Consider the following 17,262-nt stretch of genomic DNA (forward strand, 5'->3'; position numbering starts at 1 on the left):
GGCCGGGCGGGCGGGCAGGGTGCTGCACGGGCGCGCGGGGAGGAGATTCTGGCCGAGCCACCCGAAAGGCGTGCTGCTGGGGATCCCCACTGCAATGCGGTCCTCTCTCCGCCCATCCTATCTCTTCCTCTCCCTCCGCCTGACACCAGCCGTGGCCCGGAGCCAAAAAAAGAGAGGAAGATAGCCTGGCGCTGATCTAGTGACGTAAGGGAGGCAATAACTCGGGATCTTTCTTCCTCCCCTCCCCTTCCTTCCTCCCTCTTCCCGATCTGCGGCCTGCACGCCTCTGAGCGCGTGCAGAGCGCCCATTTTCGCTTTTGCGGCGCGTGTCACCACGTGTTGGCGCTGCGCGCGGAAAGCCTCCTCGCGCCTGCCTGCGGTTTCGGGTTTCACTTCCCTCCTTTAAAGGCTGCGCCGCGCGCCCAGGCGCGCACACACACACCCGCACCCGCGCGCCTCTGTCGCAGCAGCGTCTGGTCTCGCCCTTTCCCCTCCGCTGCCAAGAAGAGCCAAGCGGATCGCATCCTCTTCTCGCCCGGGAGAAACTTCAGGCAGTCCTCGGCGCTGCGCAGGAAAGATGCGGACCTCGTTGCCTCTCCTCGCGGCCGTGGCGCTGGCCTTGGCCGGCTGGGCGCAGGGCGAGGTGGTGGCCACCAAGGGAGGAGAAGAAGCCGCGGGCTTCGGAGACTGCGACGGCTTCTTCTACCAGCGGACGCCCCCCGAGGGGCTCCCGGGGCAGCCCGGGGATCAGCACGTGAAGATCTGCCAGAAATACAACCAAGAGCCGCGCTTCGCCACCCTTTACAGCACGCGGGACAGGATCCCCCTTTACGCGGCTTTTCTCTACACGGGAGGCGGCCAGAGCGGGGAAGAGAGATGGCTGGTGGAGCCGCAGGTGAGGAGGGAAGTGGCGGGTGGTATTACTGATGATGATTTCTATCAATATGTTGTGAAACGCCCAGTGATCTTTGGATGAAGGCCGATACACACACATTTTATTTATTACACACACACACAAACACAATATCTGTCCTTCTCCAGCAGCTCCAAGGCTGGGTTACAAGCTAAAATTCATATTTCAAAACAGTTAAAATAGATTATAGGAACAGTGCAAGCTGGCCAGTTTTCTGGTTTTTTTATATTCTGCGATATTATGTTGTGAACTGCCCTGAGATCTACAGGTATAGGGCAGTATACAAATTTAATAAATAGATTAAGTGGGGGGGGGGTAGGGGGAGTGGATTTTGCAAAGCACCAGGTCAGGGCAGCTTGCTGTGAAACTGTTTGCTGCCGTCATTGTTACTTAATGAAAGCTATTGGCTTTGGAACTTGCTGCCAGGAGAGGAGATGGCTTTTTCTTCTTCTTCTTGGAAGAAACGGATTAGGCATCAGAACAGAGCCTGGTACTTGGATGAGGCCAGTGGCCTGCCTGGTCCAGCGCCCTGGTCTTGACAGGTGCCTGCGGGAAGCCTGTAAAGCAGGAGAGGATGCCGCTGGACAGCCCTGCTGTTGGAAACAACGAGAGAGGATTAGCTGTTGCCTCCCTGCTTTGCTTTTTGCCACTGTGGGAAGGAGGATGCAGGAGGGGATCACTGGCCAGGGTGCACTTAGGTCATTGGAGACTAGGCATTTAATGGCCTTGGAGAGCTCCCCTCCTTCGCACTTCAGAAGGCAACGGCCATTACTTCAAAATGTGGTAAGCCAGCAAGCCAGCCTCCTCCCTTTTGATTATTCTGCTGGCTGAGACGCCAGACTTCTAGTGCGGCACCGTTGTGCTGGGTTTGTGTGCGGAAGACGTAGCTTCAGATGTGATCTCCGAGCCTTCTTTCGTATTCTAGGACACCTTGGACAGACAGGGAGCTATAATTAATCCTGGCTTCTTCTTTTTTTACCTGTGTTATCTTTCTGATGGAAGTGTTTGCTGCATTCTGGAGTGACGGCTCGTCTCTTCTCTCTCCCCCACCTGTCTACTCCGACTGCCAATTCCAGCAGCAGTAAGGTTCTCCTCCTCCCCTTGCGCATCGAGCGCATATCCAAAAGCACATTACTTTGTGCTGCGAGATTCAGAGCACAATGATGTCAGGGGGAGGATTGTCACATGGGGTGGCGGCGGCTCCAAGTGTCTTTTTCGTTGGCCCTCTCCGCATTTAGCACATATTCACGGCAATCCCATTTTATACTCTCAAGAACCCTGAGAGTTTGGTTGGGTTGAGAGGCAGCGTCACCCAAAAGCCACTCGTTGCGCATCGTGAGCGGGGATTTGAACCCAGGGCTCCCAGTTCATCATTCATGCTGGCACTCTCTTCCATCTTAAAGTGGACCCATGCTTCTGACAGCGATCCATCGTGCGACTTGCCAAGGAATGCATCCGTGTTACACCCATGTAGGGGCCTCTTGAATGTGCACTCGGAGATGTTGAGAGTTGCCAGGAGGCCCCTATTCCTCAGTTCCCTGAGAAGAGGGATTGATTGTTAAACTGTTCTGGGGATCATAGCTCTGTCAGGGAGATCTAGGCTGAGACTGGCAAAGACATGCTTGGGCCAGGTGGATGAATGGGAAACAGAAGCCTTGGGGTGTTATTTGAGATTCCCCAAGGAAGGGGAATTTAAAAAAAACACCCCGCTGCAAAAGCTTGGGAGCTATAGCTCCTACTTTACAGATGACAGTTTTCAGTTTGAAAGGCTGTTGGGTCCAATCCTGGCTTAAGGATAAAGAGCCCCAAGAAGGGAGAACAAGGCTGCATACAATACCCAAAGAGAATCCTGGGAATGGGTGTACTAGGAGTTATAGCACTGTGAGGAGTAAGCTACAGTTCTCAGGATTCTTTGCCAGGGGTGGTGGCATATGAACTTCATATCTATGGGGTGTAGGCTGCCTAGAAAAGGCCGCAAAGTTGCCCGTCAGCCGTGAGCACCCAGAGAGCAAATTGAGCAGCTGCACACAGGTCAGTCTTTCTCACTGTGGAACGATGCCTTGTATTTCTGTTTAATCTGAAGCAATTGCTTCTAAATTTGCATCTGTTCATGTAAATTGGCAGATGCAAACTTGTGCCTTCTTTTTAATTATGAAGTTGCATTTCCTCCCTTTGGGAAGTAGCTACCTCAGGAAGGAAATTAGAAAGTGTACTGATGGAGTCTCTTAGCAGGCAGGAGGAGCAGAACATTGGCTTCATCATACACACACAACCAGATGTGGGGGACCTTTGGCCTTCCAGATGTTGTTGGACTACAACTCCCATCTGCCCCAAGCAGCAAGAGCAGTGGTCCAGAAGTCATAGTCCCACAACACACCTGGGTGAACACAGCTTCTTTCTCCCTGATATGTATAATTAACAAAAACCCAAGAAACCAGGTGAGGGTTGTTAGGGATGATCTCCACCTTCCCCTCACATCTGGCAGGGTTGTCAACATTTCTTTCTTCATCCAGCAAGACTCCTGCACCTGCAACACCTGTATGGCAGGCAACAAAGAACTATCGAAAAGTAGAGGCATTGTCACACGGCTGCACACCTATGCAGGAGGGAAATAAGAGTTCAGCTCAGTTTCCTCCTTTTGGGTCACGTCTACAGGCAGAAGAAACCTCGGCACTCTTAGCTAAACCAGAGGTGGGAGCACATCCGAGATGTTGTTAGACTACAACTCCCATCATCCCCAGCAGCCAGCATGGCCATTAATCGGGATGGTGGGAGTTGTGGTCCAGTGACACCTGCAGTCATTCTTTGGGGGAAGCTATGGTTGCTTAAGGGGACGCTGGTGGCGCTGTGGTGTAAACCACTGAACCTTGGACTTGCTGATCAGAAGGTCAGCTGTTTAAATCCCCGCGACAGGGTGAGCTCCCGTTGCTCGGTCCCAGCTCCTGCCAGCCTAGCAGTTCAAAAGCACATCAAAGTGCAAGTAGATAAATAGGTACCACCCTGGCGGGAATGTAAATGGCATTTCCGTGCGCTGCTCTGGTTTCACCAGAAGCGGCTTAGTCATGCTGGCCACATGACCTGGAAAAACCGTCTGCGGACAAACGTCGGCTCCCTCGGTCAGTAAAGCAAGATGAGCACCGCAACCCCAGAGTCGTTCATGACTGGACTTAACTGTCAGGGGTCCTTTACCTTTTTTTATGGTTGCTTAAAGTGGTATAATACTGCTTTAAATGTATACAGTGGTACCTTCAGTTGCGTACAGGATCCGTTCTGGAGCTCCGGTCAGATCCTGAGGCTTCCGTAACTGGAAGGACCTCTTCTGCGCATGTGCACGGTAGAGCGCGCTGCGCATGCGTGCGTGGTGAAACACTCCTGGGTTTGCCGCTTTCGCAACCCGAAGGTTACATTACGTAAGCCGAGGTGCTACTGTACTGCGGACAGAGCCAAGTGCCCTAAAGTTTGAGTAGCCAATCTGCAGCAAGGGGCCAACAGGTGACAGAGGCTGCAGAAGTTTGTGGCGCACCTGGGTGAAAGTAGGCAGGACCACAGGCCAGCTGTGGCGCAGAGCCAGCCGTACATTGCTAGCTGCCTCTCCAGAGCTGTGCTCGCTGCTGTTGCCTGTTCCCAGGCTCAGTGGAGGAGAGGTTAAAACTGCACAAGCCACTGAGATGGGTGGGGCTGTTCTTGCAGCGTGCACTGCAGCGACTTGGGCATGCTTGCTAAGACGGATGCACATGCGTAGTTGTCAAGACTTCCTGTGCTTTGAGAAAACCATTGGATGCAGGAACACAGGAGGAAGGCTCATAGCTTACTGGCAGAGAATCATGCTTTTGCATGCATGAAGTCCCAGGTCCAGTCCTTGGAATCTCCAGATAGCAGCTTGGTGGCTTTTGCAACACCTTGCGGGAGTGAATCCCCTTGTTTTAACTCTACGTTGCATGAAGAAACTGCTTTCTTTTGTCTCTCCTGAATCTTCCAACATTCGTCTTCATTGAATGGCCCCGAGTTTTAGTGTTATTAGGGAGATCCACCGACTTTCTCTCCATCCCCATCCACCATGCCTTCGCCCCTTTATCTGGCTCCCCCCCAAAACTAAAAATACTGTGACCTTTCCTCCTTGGGGAGCTTCTCCAACCCCTTGACCGTTTTGGTTGCCCTCTTCTGAACCTTTCCCAATATCCCTTTTGAGGACAAAATAGGGGTGTGCGCAGTTTGTCCTTCCGGGAAAGAGCGTCTATCGTTGCTGATTTCTTGGAGGACCTCTGGCCATGACTGTGGTTCCCACAGGAAGGAGTCGGAGGCTGTCTCCCGAGGGAGCCAAGAATGGTGCCAACCTCTGCCCTGACCCCTGCGGTACACAAATAGTCTTCTCCAAACAGACAGAGGCTTGACTCCAAAAATGAATAGGGAAGGAAAAAGGCAAGAGGGGTGGGCGGTCGCTAGCTATTCTTTGCACACAAACGCATCCCATTGTCATGGCCCCCCTGCTCATCGGCAACAGAGCCGTCTGCAGAGGCTTCAAGAGGGGCATTGTCTGTGGAGGCCATTAGCCTGTTTGGCAGTGATGCTTTTAGGCATGCGCCTTGCCAGCTGATGCTCTGCAAGGATCGCCCTTTCAGCTGCAGGGACATGCAAGGCACTTCCTGCTAGCCCCAAGGGGGGAGAAGGGCTTGTTACCACTCTAATCTTAGGAGCTGTAAAGGGAAGCATCAGCAACATTCAGAGACAGATACTGCTTTCCTCTTGGGACCTTGAGGAAGCAAAACGCCCGAGATACAAAACTGGCATGCCAGCCACAGAGCCTTTCTCCCCCACTGATGTCACTGTCAGCCTGGTTCTCCCAGGGTTGTCAGCTGTGGGCCAATTATCTCACCACAGGAGGGAAGAGGCTTTTTAGCTTGGAGCTGGTGCCGCAAAACTGGGCAGGGAGAAGTTTCTCCTCCCTAAAACTTGGGGGCATCCAGCAAAATTGACTCTGTTGGAAGATTCGGGACAGGCGCGAGAAAATGCTGCTCCATACAGTGCGCCATTGAACGGTGGAGTTTTCTCTCGCAGGAGGCAGCAATCGCCACAAAATTGGATGGCTTGGGAAAAAAGGATTAGATTGGGGTTTCCCAAACTTGGGTCTGCAGCTGGTTTTTTTGGACTACAACTCCCATCGTCCCTAGCTAGCAGGACTGTTGGTGAGGGATGATGGGAATTGTAGTCCCCATACAGCTAGGGAAACCCTGGATTAGATAATGGAGAATTAGGCTATCAACAGTTACTATATGGCTGTGTTCTTTCTACACTGCCAGAGGTGGCATGTCTTTGAACACTGGTTGCTGGCAGTCCCAGGTAGGAAAGACTTTTGTTGCACCCAGGTTCTCTTTGTGGGATTCCCAGAGACATCAGGATGCTGGACTCGATGGACTTTTGACCTGAACTAGTAGGGCTCTCCTCATGTTCTTAAGAGGCATTCTCCACTTCCTCAGTCCTTCGGGGAGTGGTAGAGGAATGTGCAGAGAGCTTTCAGCCAGCTAGCCCAGGGGGGAAGGTGTGTCTGGCAAGGTTGCCAGAAAACAATACAGTATTTTGAAATAAGAAACGTTGGCTGTGGTGCAGGGCACAGCTGAAACCCAAGGTTGCGGGGAGGGTGTGTTTGCAGAAGAGACTGGTTGCTCTTTTCTTCAGTTCCTGAACTTGCATTCTTTTGCATTTTCTGCTTCAGACTGGGAGAGAGCAGATTGCTGCAAACCGCCTGTCAAACTGGATGGCAGTGGCCTGGTACACGCACGCAACACCCGTCGCTTGATAACTGCAGTGTCAGATGGGTGGCTTGCATGTCTAAAAGCAGTGGACAGTGCTTTCGTACTCTCCCCTGAAAGCCGGTGCTTCTCAGTGGAGGCAGATCACACATTCAGCAGACAGTGGAGCATTCAAGGGTAGGGTGGGAACTGGCTCCAAGCATGGAGCAATTAAGTGCAAGGAAACATAGGCATGTCTGAAACAGGCCTGAGTGAGGCTTTGCACTTGGGCATTCACATTCCAAGTTGAGAAGACTTCCCCACACGGAAAAGTGTCGCCAATCATTCGTGATGCGGTTGTTGTCATGGTGATGCGGCTAGGGATGGCCGAATGTGCCAATCTCACTTTGTCATTTTAGTATTTAGTATTTTAAATTTTATACGTTTTAAGATACGGTTGTAAAACTTTACTAGTAGTTTCCTCTTTTGCAAGCCGCTTTGAGGTTTTCCGCAACCAAGCGGTGTATACATTTTATGAAATAAATAAATGGAAATTCAAAAATTGCAAAGCCATTTCCCCTAATATAACATTTTTGGGGGTATATTTTCATGTGTTTATACGCACATTTTACCTTTATGTGTGCCTCTCATTGCTTACCTAGACTAGAGAACTGCACAGCAAATTTGGGGAAACGTGAAATTTGGAAGTTGGCTGTGCTTTCTTGGTCCGTGCATTATTCTGAAAAGTGCAAATTTAGATAAGTTTGCATTTAAACACAAAGTGCATCAGATCCCACCCCTAGCTGCCAGGTACTGGTCTGATCTGATCAGGGAGGATACAAAGGAGTGCCGTGGGATGTGTTCTGGACCCGTTCTACCTGAGGAACTGCATGACAATGCCGGGTGCAGAAGTAGCCCCAGAGCTGGGGTGAGTGACACAGTCAGGACATCTGCTCCGTGAGATTGCAGAGGCTTTAAGTGCTGGGGACCCGCATCAGATTACAGGCAAGGAGGCAAAGCACATGCTCTACCCCAGCCCTTGAAATACCAAATAGCCTTTCTAAATACCAGCGAGAGTAATGGACATAAATTTTTAATAGCCGTGTGTTCAAGACGAAAAGGGCAGGAAGCTGCAGACAAAAGGGCAACATCTGCTAGCGCAACAGCAGTGGCACAAGATAAGATGTCCTTGCCTATGCTCCTGTTCAGCTACCCACGTCCATGTGTACACACATTGTTGCTAAAGAATGTTTTTATCCAGGATCGTGGGCAATAGCTTAGCTCTGTGTGTGTTATGTACAGTGGTTAAGAACTTAATTCGTTCTGGAGGTCCGTTCTTAACCTGAAACTGTTCTTAACCTGAGGTACCACTTTAGCTAATGGGGCTTCCTGCTACCGTCACCTGATTTCTGTTGTCATCCTGAGGTAAAGTTCTTAACCTGAGGTACTATTTCTGGGTTAGCGGAGTCTGTAATCTGAAGCCTCTTTAACCCAAGGTACCACTGTATTAGGCTGTTTCATAGAGGATAAGTCTAGAAACCACTGTGATAGCTAAGCTGAGCCTCTCTGCAGAGTGGCAGCTACCTGAGAATATCAGGTGCTAGGAACGAATTGAGAGGGAGTGGCATTCACTACCTCATGCCTTATTTGTGGCCTTCCTGGGTGCTTCTGCCTCCGCGGACAGAACCGGAAGCAGAATATGGAGCTGGAAGGAAATTTGGTCTGAAGCAGGCTCATGTCATGGTCTTACCTTTCTTCCCCTATCACTGTAGTCTGTGCCTATGCACGACTGGGCCACTTTTTCTCTCTCTCAGGCTCTTTCAGCACCAGCAGGCATGGGTTCAGCAGGTAAAGTTTTTTCCTGTGTCAGGATGATGTGATGGGGGAAAGGCTTAACGTGTGGAATGTCAGCCATGCATGCAGCTATTTAAGCTGCAGGAATTCAGCTTGGGTTGAGAGGGGTTAGTTCTGTGTTTTGTCAACTCCTCCCTAGTCCCAGCCTCTCAGTACATTGCCTCTTCCTTTTGGAATCCTAAATATTCCTCTACATTGAATTTCCTCCTACTGTTCAGCACCTAACTTCCCATTCCCCTCTGACTGACCAGGAGATTCTCTTTCTCCAGCTGCTTAACCCATTTCACCCCCTCCAACAATCTCTGGTGAAGCACAGTGGCTCCAAACTATGATTTTGGTTAGTCTTCCCTAACCAGTTGCCCTCTAGGTATCTGGGACTGCAACTCTCATCAACCCCAGTGTGTTGGCAGGGGCTGACAGGAATTGTAGTCTGAAAACCAGGAGAGCAACAGGTTGGGGAAAGCTGATTTTGGTGACGTCGCTTTCCAAGTGTCCCAGTGGACAAAGCACTGGATTTGGAGAACAGACTCTGGTTAAACCTCTGACCTCAGTGTTTGGCTGCAGATCAATAACCGTTTTCCCTCAGCTTCACATCTCTAAAGAGGGAAGAACACGTACCTGCGTTTCTGACTGAGTTGGGCAGGGGGCTGAGATAAAGTTGGCAGCAATATACAGTATCAGTAGTAAATAGCAGTTGCTGTCCCATTTTCCTTGTTCCAAGTATTTAGTTACATGAAGAAAACTTTGGATCACTTATCCGAAACCTAATACATAGGCTGCAATTTGAGAATGATCGCAGGATGTTGTTTGGCTGATAAAAGTGAATGAGTATAAAACTAGCAAACAGTGGACACAGGTACACAGCCCCAATACAGTAGGAGAAAATGGTGGTACCCAAAGATTCCATTTTGGCAGCAAGATTCCATTGGATTCCATTTTGGCAGCAAGAATGCGTGTTTCTTTCTTAAGATAATTTCTACCCTACGCTTCTGTTCCAATAGTAATATTCAGGGCCAAATGTAGCCCCCTCCAAGAGACCCCTATTTCCCTCACAGAGCTACAATTCCTAGAGTTCCCTGGGAAGGAGAGCTTGATTGTTAAACCGCTCCGGCTATTGTAGCTCTGTGCGGGAAATAGGTGTTTCCCGAAAACTCTCGGCACCCTTAACGAACTGCACTTCCCATGATCCTTTGAGGGAACCAGTGACTGCTTAAAGTGGTATGACGCTGCTTTAAATGTCTAGTGCACATGGAGCCTAAAATAACGGTAGTGTGGTCTTCCCAGGTTCCCCTCCCTCCCGTTTTGACAAGTAGCCGCAGGCTGTGTCTGAAAGGCTGAAGTGAAGGAGGTCTGGATCTAGTCAGGGCCTGGATGAGTGCCCACTTGGGAACCACAGGGCTCATTGATGGGAAAACAAGTGTGATATAAATGTAATTAGTAAAACAGAAGAGGCTCATCCAACTCCTGTTTGGGCTAGTAGCCATGGCTGGGGGGCTGTGCGTGCTTTTGCATGGGCGGTGGTGGTCTGGGTGCTGAGAAGCATTCTCCCACTGCAGCAAGCTGGTACCCATCATTATCAAGCTTAGTGTCGTCCTCTTTACAGGAGCTGGAGAAAGAGAGGAGGGATGTGGGTGAGGACCGGGTGGTTGCTAGGCAACCGCAGCACAGCTAACCAGTTGTTAAGCAACTGCAGCAGTCGGGAGCCATCCTTCACGGCATAAACAGCTCCTGCTCCCTCATTAGGAAGAGAAGAAGGGAAGAACATTGTCCAGATGCTTCTGTAATTGCAGGCAACACAGCGCAGGGGGATGCTTCCGCCTGTTAAATATAAGAGGAGCTAACCTGATTAGCAGCAGACAGGGCTTGGTTTTTGAGCTAGGAATCAGCACTGGAGACAAGGAACAGCCATGCGCTCTCCTGGAATACGTAAAGCAGTAAGAGACTGGAGGAGTGGATGAAGCAGATAGAGAGAGGGTTGATACTCAATGAAGTTGAGTATTGGGGGTTCAGGAGGACAGGCAAAAGGAGGTGCCTCTTTTGCAGAGCACATAGTTAAACTACAGAATTCACTACAAGATATCCCAGTGGCCACCAACAACCCATCAGCCCCAGCCAGCATGGGCAATGGCCGGGGTGATGGAATTTGAAGTCGGTAACATCTGGAAGGTCAGAAGTTACCCCACCCCATCCTCATCCTAGAGACTCAACAACTCCCAGCCAGCCAGCCAAAGATCTGGAGTTAAGGACAGGGTGGAGAGACTATTGCTTGCAGGATGGCTGGAGCCCCAGTCCTTGTCTGCTTAGAAATTACACAGTAGCATCAGAAGGACTATGACAGCCTTGCAAATACAGTGGTGCCTCGCAAGACGAAATTAATTCGTTCCGCGAGTTTTTTCGTCTAGCGAATTTTTCGTCTTGCGAAGCACGGTGTCGGAAAAGTTTTGGAAAAGCTTCAAAAATCATCAAAAACCTCAAAAAAGGCTACCACACCGCGTTCTATGAGTTGCTCCTCGAAGTCAAGTCGCAACTGTATTAACGGTGTTAAGAAAAAGGAAACAAACTTGCAAGACGTTTTCGTCTTGCGAAGCAAGCCCATAGGGAAATTCGTCTTGCGAAGCAGCTCAAAAACCGCAAAACCCTTTCGTCTAGCGAGTTTTTCGTCTTGCGAGGCATTCGTCTTGCGGGGCACCACTGTAAGCCCACAGACGTTACTAGCCTGCTTCTTCTTTTTACCAGCCAACTAAGAAGCTACTCGTTTGCATCTTTGGTTGTAACAAAAGGAAGTCCCCTCCTCCATAGTCCTCATGAGAATTTGGGCTACTTGCAGGGCAGTTTAAAAAAAGAAAATTGACTTCTACCAACCAAACTGGTGGGATGGGTAGAATGATTTGTTTCTCCTCTGCCAGCCGGTTTGGCTTCCATGGTGGCCACAGAGGAAAGGGCTCTTCTACCTTCAAGGCTTGCATGGAAGCCAGGTGGACTAGCAAATGAGAGAGTGGGCAAGAGATGGACCCATACTTCCTCTACCAAACCACTCACTCACCTGTATGGAATCTCTGATTGCCTCTGGGTACCAGGTGAGCTATGAAGTACAAGGCTAGATGATGCACATTCCAGGAATGGCTCTAAGGATGGAGGCCGACTGGCCATGATTCACATTGACTCCCTGACATTCCATTCATTTGTATGCGTAATTGAGTTGTTCTATAAGCTGGTTCTGATGCAATCTCTGCATCACACACACAAGCTGTTAACAGTGTCATTTGGAAAAGGTCATCCTAGTGGTCACTCTGCTACTATAGACCTCTGGAACAGGCACATTCCTTTAGGTGACTCAGGAGAAATGCATACTCAACCTATGTAATAATCTGAAGCTGGCAAAAAGCTGTGTAATGTAAGAGGCGTGTCCACCTGTTCAAAATTGTACATTGCTTGTGGCAAAGGCACTGATTGGCCAAGTTGGCATGGAATGCTGCTTACAGATATTCCAACTGTTCAATGAAATGAGGTTGTCAGGATGTTTGTAGATCAGCTTCTGTAAGGGAAGGGAGAACTGCCAGTTTGGCTGGAATTGTAATAACTTTGTTTGTAACAACCTTGCAAGAGGTGTGGTTTTGCAGGAGAATCTAGGAATAGAGATGCAAAGGGCCAGGAAGCCCTGAAGGAAAAGTGAGGAATAGGTCTCATATTAAAAGGTAGCAGTGTTACTGGGGATACTGTTGACTGTATCAACATACAGAGGTTTTATTAATAAATGTTGTGTACAATCTCTGTAATTTAATCTCTGTAATTTGGAGACAGCAGTAATTACCAGTGTGTCTTTTAAATATGATGGGTTGGCGCTAATGGTAGTCCTACTCAGAGTAAACCCATTGAAGTAAACATACATTAATTTCAATGGGTCTACTCTGAGTAGCAATTAGTTGGATGCAATCCAGGGCATGGACGTAGCCAGGATTTATGTTGTGGGAGGCAGGATTTATGTTAGGGGAGCAGAACTGAGCTATCTGTGACGCATTTGTCAGCTAAGTATTTTTATTTATTTACTTGATGGGGGGGCAGCTGTCTGCTGTCCCCCCCCCCGGCTACCCCCATGATCCAGTATTGAGATTTATGGAACTTTGGATGGTGATGAAAACGTTTTTGAACCATAAAGTTACATTACATGAATTGCTAATTTTTCAATGTCAGGTTTTAATATTAATACTTTTTTTTTTACAAATTTAACATTCAAGATTTCAGAAATACCACAAACACTGAACTCCAGCTGAAGGCCTGTGTATGGTTTTGTGCTCAATTAGAGAAATGGCTGGCAAGTTTTAAATCACAAACTTTCGTTGTTCTTGTTTAAAGGCTTGAGACAAAATGTAAATTTTGAAATTAGACAGTCTTAAGATTTCTAGAATCTGGATTGTCCAGGAAATTGCACATAGGGCCCGAGAAATTTAATGAGTGACCTTTGTTCTAAAATCCAATTATTTCTCTTGTTCGCATTTCAGATTGATGATCCCGAAAATGGCCTGGAAGGAATGATGCCGGAAGTTGAGGTCACAGGTTCAGTGGACAACTTGGGGTCCAAGCAGGCCGTCACAGCAGACTACGTGGACTCTGGCTACGAGAGGGGACAACTAAACCCTAGTTCTCTTCATAATGGCGACCACGAGATAGCCACCTACACACTGACCAATGCGGTGCCATTGACCCCACCTCTCCATGAGATATGGCACTGGGAGATTGAGAGCCTGGTAGGCGAGGCCTTGGCTCCACACTGTGACAATGGGAAGGGTCTCTATCTTGTTTCTGGAGCAATTCCTTCCACCCTCAAAGTGAAGGACAAAGTCTCTGTCCCCGAGTCTCTCTGGCTGGCCGCCTGCTGCGATGATGGCTCCAAGACCTGGTCTTTGGGATTTATTAAGCAGGCAACTGCTGAGAATCGCCTAGAAGACCTCACTGTGGAAGCCCTTGAGAAGACGCTCCACGCAGGAGCTCAGCTGTTTAAGAACCACTGCGGCCAAGACAGACACGACCCCAAGAAACTGGAGGAGGTCCACCATGCCGTGAAACACGTCCGAGCTAAGGAACCGGTGCCACAAGCGAAGAAGTCCACCACAGGCCAGCACACCGGCACACAGCCAAAGGAGGAGAGTGGCTTTCTGAAGAAGTTGTTTTATTTCATCGTTACACCTATCTTCAAACTGCTGAAATTGGTTGTCTACCTGGTTGGCCATATTGTGAAATACACCTTCTCTCTCCTGTGGCGCCTCATCCAGACAATTGTCGGAGGGGTATTCACCTTCATCAAAGGAATTGCCACAGCGCTGCTGAATGTCTTTGTTGACGTGGCTCGCGTGGGCGTCAGCATCCTGAACGGCATTGCCAAAAACATCTACAGTGTCCTGATGGTTACATACAAGATTCTCAGCATCCCTGTGAACGTGATACTAGACATCGTGTCCTTCCCTTTCTACACCCTGGGTGCCATCCCTACAGTCCTCCGAGATATCGCCTCAGGTATTGGTGGATTATTCTTACTGGCAATTGATGCCACGACAAGCATTGTGACTGGCCTAAATTACATCGTTTCGCATTTAGCCAAAAGGTTCCTTCCTAAGATTTACGATGCCTGAAAAGCGGTGTGAGAGAGCAAATGGCTATGAAGAACTCTGGGGAAAGAAACCCAAAGCAATACTTTCCGATATGTTGCTAATCTCCTGCTGTTCCTATAAAGTATTTATTTGTGATGACATTAACAGTAATGAACCGATGTTCTGGTAACATGGGTGAGCTTCATGCCCCCTTCCCCTCCCAAAGGGGCATTTTATGGCAAAATTAAATGTTCACTTATTGTAAAATGTTGCACTTTGGGTGGCTGGTTGACCTTTCCGTCTCATGTCAAGTCTTTTGAGAACCAGGAAAAGTTCTGAACAGGAGAGAAACCTTCATCCTCTCTACTAGAATATATGAAAATGGTGGATACAGAATCCTCTGCAGTGACTGAACCTGCCAAAATACTTCTCTTTGTAGTAAGTTTGCAGCATAAGCAGAGAACCTTACTGGGGGGAAGGGGTTTTTAGAGATTTTGAAGAAATCATTTTCCCAAGTCAAGAATTATCCATGGAGAGGAGAGTCGCTTTCAAAATTTCCCTTTTTGGTTTAGGCTTTAACTCAATAATAAGAGAGCATCCTTGGAATGTTGAGGGTCCCACATTCAATCTTTGACACCTCCGGTTAAAATAGAGAACTGGGCTGGAAAACCCCAGTTGAGCCCATCAAGCAAAGGATACAGCATTTGGGTGGCCAGTGCTGTGACTCATTGTAAGAATTATTTTTGCACTTTTTTGCACTAGTTCCTCCTTCCCCCCACTCCTCAGGCAAATAATAATAATAACAATAACAATAAGAATACCCTGCCCATCTGGCTGGGTTTCCCCAGCCACTCTAGGCAGCTTCCAACAAAGTATTAAAAATACAATAAAACGTCAAACATTAAAAACTTCCCTAAACAGGGCTGCCTTCAGATGTCTTCTAAAAGTCAGATAGTTGTTTATTTCCTTGACGTCTGATGGGAGGTCGTTCCACAGGGTGGGCGCCACTACCAAGGAGGCCCTCTGCCTGGTTCCCTGTAACTTCACTTCTTGCAGTGAGGGAACCGCCAGAAGGCCCTCGGCATTGGACCTCAGTGTCTGGGCTGAACAATGGGGGTGGAGACGCTCCTTCAGGTATACTGGGCTGAGGCCGTTTAGGGCTTTAAAGGTCAGCAGCAGCACTTTGAATTGTGCTCGGAAACATACTGGGAACCAATGTAGGTCTTTCAGGACCCCTGTTATATGGTCTTGGCGGCCACTCCCAGTCACCAGTCTAGCTGCCGCATTCTGGATTAGTTGCAGTTTCCAGGTCACCTTCAAAGGTAGCCCCACATAGAGCGCAAGCGGGAGATAACTAGAGCATGCACCACTCTGGCAAGACAGTCCACGGACAGGTAGGATCTCAGCCTGCGTACCAGATGGAGCTGGTAGACAGCTGCCCTGGACACAGAATTGACCGCTGCGCCTCCATGGACAGCTGTGAGTCCAAAATGACTCACATAGAGCATTTCAGCTAGCAAGTCATCCGCTGCTGTCCCTTGAAGGTAGAAGAATGAGTTCCTACAGGGAGGAATTCAATCTAGCGCTGATGGAGCAATCTCCCATCCTCTCCCCTTGTGTGCTGTTCTGGGGTTCTTCCAACCCCCTCAAGCCAATTTCAGGGGGCACGGGGGGGAGGAGAGAAAGGGGGCAAGCCTTGTTGCACTAGTGGGAGCCCTTGTGTGAGGTTCTGCTAGTGTCGTTGGTTAGTTGAACCTGGTCAATACTGGTGTAGAATATCTGTTTAAGAAACGGAGTAATGGACTGGGAAGTTGCCAGTTGAATTTCATCTCTGCGATGAACTAAACTAGGCAACCTCAAGCCCCTCCATCCACAATATGGAAAATAATTATGTTGACAGGAAGGTGTGTAAGGTAAAGGCATAATGTAATCTTGCAAGCACTATGCATACATTCACACGATCCAATTAAGGCACTACAATACCTCTTGAAACAGTAATGGGTTGCCTCAAAGGATTCTGGGAGCAGTTTGTTAAGGGTGCCAAGAATTGTTTAGCCTTCCTTCCTCCCAGAACTACAATTATCAATCCCTGTTCGTGGAAAACTGGGAATTGTAGCTCTGGGAGGGGAACTACGGGTCTCCTAAGAACTTTCAGCACGTTTAACTCCTCCTCCCAGAATTCTCTGAGGCAAGCCACAACTGTTTACATGGTGTGAATGTGGCCGTAGTGCAGTATCTATTCTATGCTCTGTTCTTTTCAGAGTGTTTGAGGCCTACTGGCTTTTGCTTCTAGGGCAGGTCTGGGTTTCAAACCTGTGCTTAGATTAGATTAACTTCTGAATTGGATTGTTGTAACACAATGGACATGGCTCTGCCCTAGAAGACAGTTTAGGCCGTTTTAGTGAAAAACGAGGCAGCTAGACTTCTTATCTGTGGCTAGATGTAAGGAGCACCTCACCAGTTTTTTTGTTTTCGTTTTAAGAACTAGCCATGAGGCTCCTGGTCGATTTTAATCTTTAAAAAGCCTTTAAAAGGCTTGAGACAAGTTTAACTTAAGGACCACTTCCCCCTCTACGAAGCTGCTCAGCTCGGGAATGCTTTCCCCATGGCAACTGGCAGGGCACCAACCCATATATCTTCTGTGTTCCTGGAGAGGATATTTCTATTTGCCCAGCCTTTTGAAGTTACCGAGTTTTAATCTGGTTCTCTGCTTTGATCTCTGCTGCTGTTATACATTGGATTTTTGGTTTCATGTATTTATTGCTAACCTTTATTTCTGATTTTGTTTGCCACTCTCAAGACGTTTCACATGGAGAGCGGTATAGAAACACCACCTAAGTGAATAAATAGTATTTTAACTAGCTCTATAGAGTGAGGCTTCTCACAGCAATCTTTATTATTTAATTTATCCCTTGCCACATACTATGGTGTCAGCAGAAGAAAGGTAGCAGTTCTGTGCTTAAGAACCCTCTGCCAACGCATAGCCCAAAAGCAGCTTCCATCACCCATGCCCATTGGCCGCACTGGCTGGGGCAGCTGGGAGCTGGAGCTCAACTGGAAAGCCAGTTTCCCCATCTCAGTCTTAAAAGGTGGCATGGCTGACAACCACCAATAGGATCCATCTTTCCCTAATTTGTCCACAAAAAGAGCCACCAGGGAAACTTCTTCTAGTTTGCAAAATAAG

At 48.6% G+C, this 17,262-nt stretch overlaps 1 protein-coding gene across 1 annotated transcript; it reads left to right on the forward strand.

Moving 5' to 3' along the window:
* On the forward strand, positions 1-16,949 carry ENDOD1 (endonuclease domain containing 1). The gene is made up of 2 exons (XM_081002209.1): positions 1-895; positions 12,993-16,949. Exons 1-2 carry the CDS (start codon positions 578-580, stop codon positions 14,118-14,120), a joined length of 1,446 nt encoding a protein of 481 aa, XP_080858335.1. The 5' UTR covers positions 1-577; the 3' UTR covers positions 14,121-16,949.
* The last annotated feature ends 313 nt before the right edge of the window (positions 16,950-17,262 follow it).

This window comes from Podarcis pityusensis, assembly GCF_964106645.2.
Source record: "Podarcis pityusensis genome assembly, chromosome: 4".
Taxonomy (NCBI): Eukaryota; Metazoa; Chordata; class Lepidosauria; order Squamata; family Lacertidae; genus Podarcis; species Podarcis pityusensis.

Bases quoted from the DNA above. Each gene is read 5' to 3' on its own strand.
- ENDOD1 (XM_081002209.1), top strand. From the start codon at position 578: ATGCGGACCTCGTTGCCTCTCCTCGCGGCCGTGGCGCTGGCCTTGGCC. The intron at 896-12,992 runs GTGAGGAGGGAA...TTCGCATTTCAG, and splicing joins GATGGCTGGTGGAGCCGCAG to ATTGATGATCCCGAAAATGG.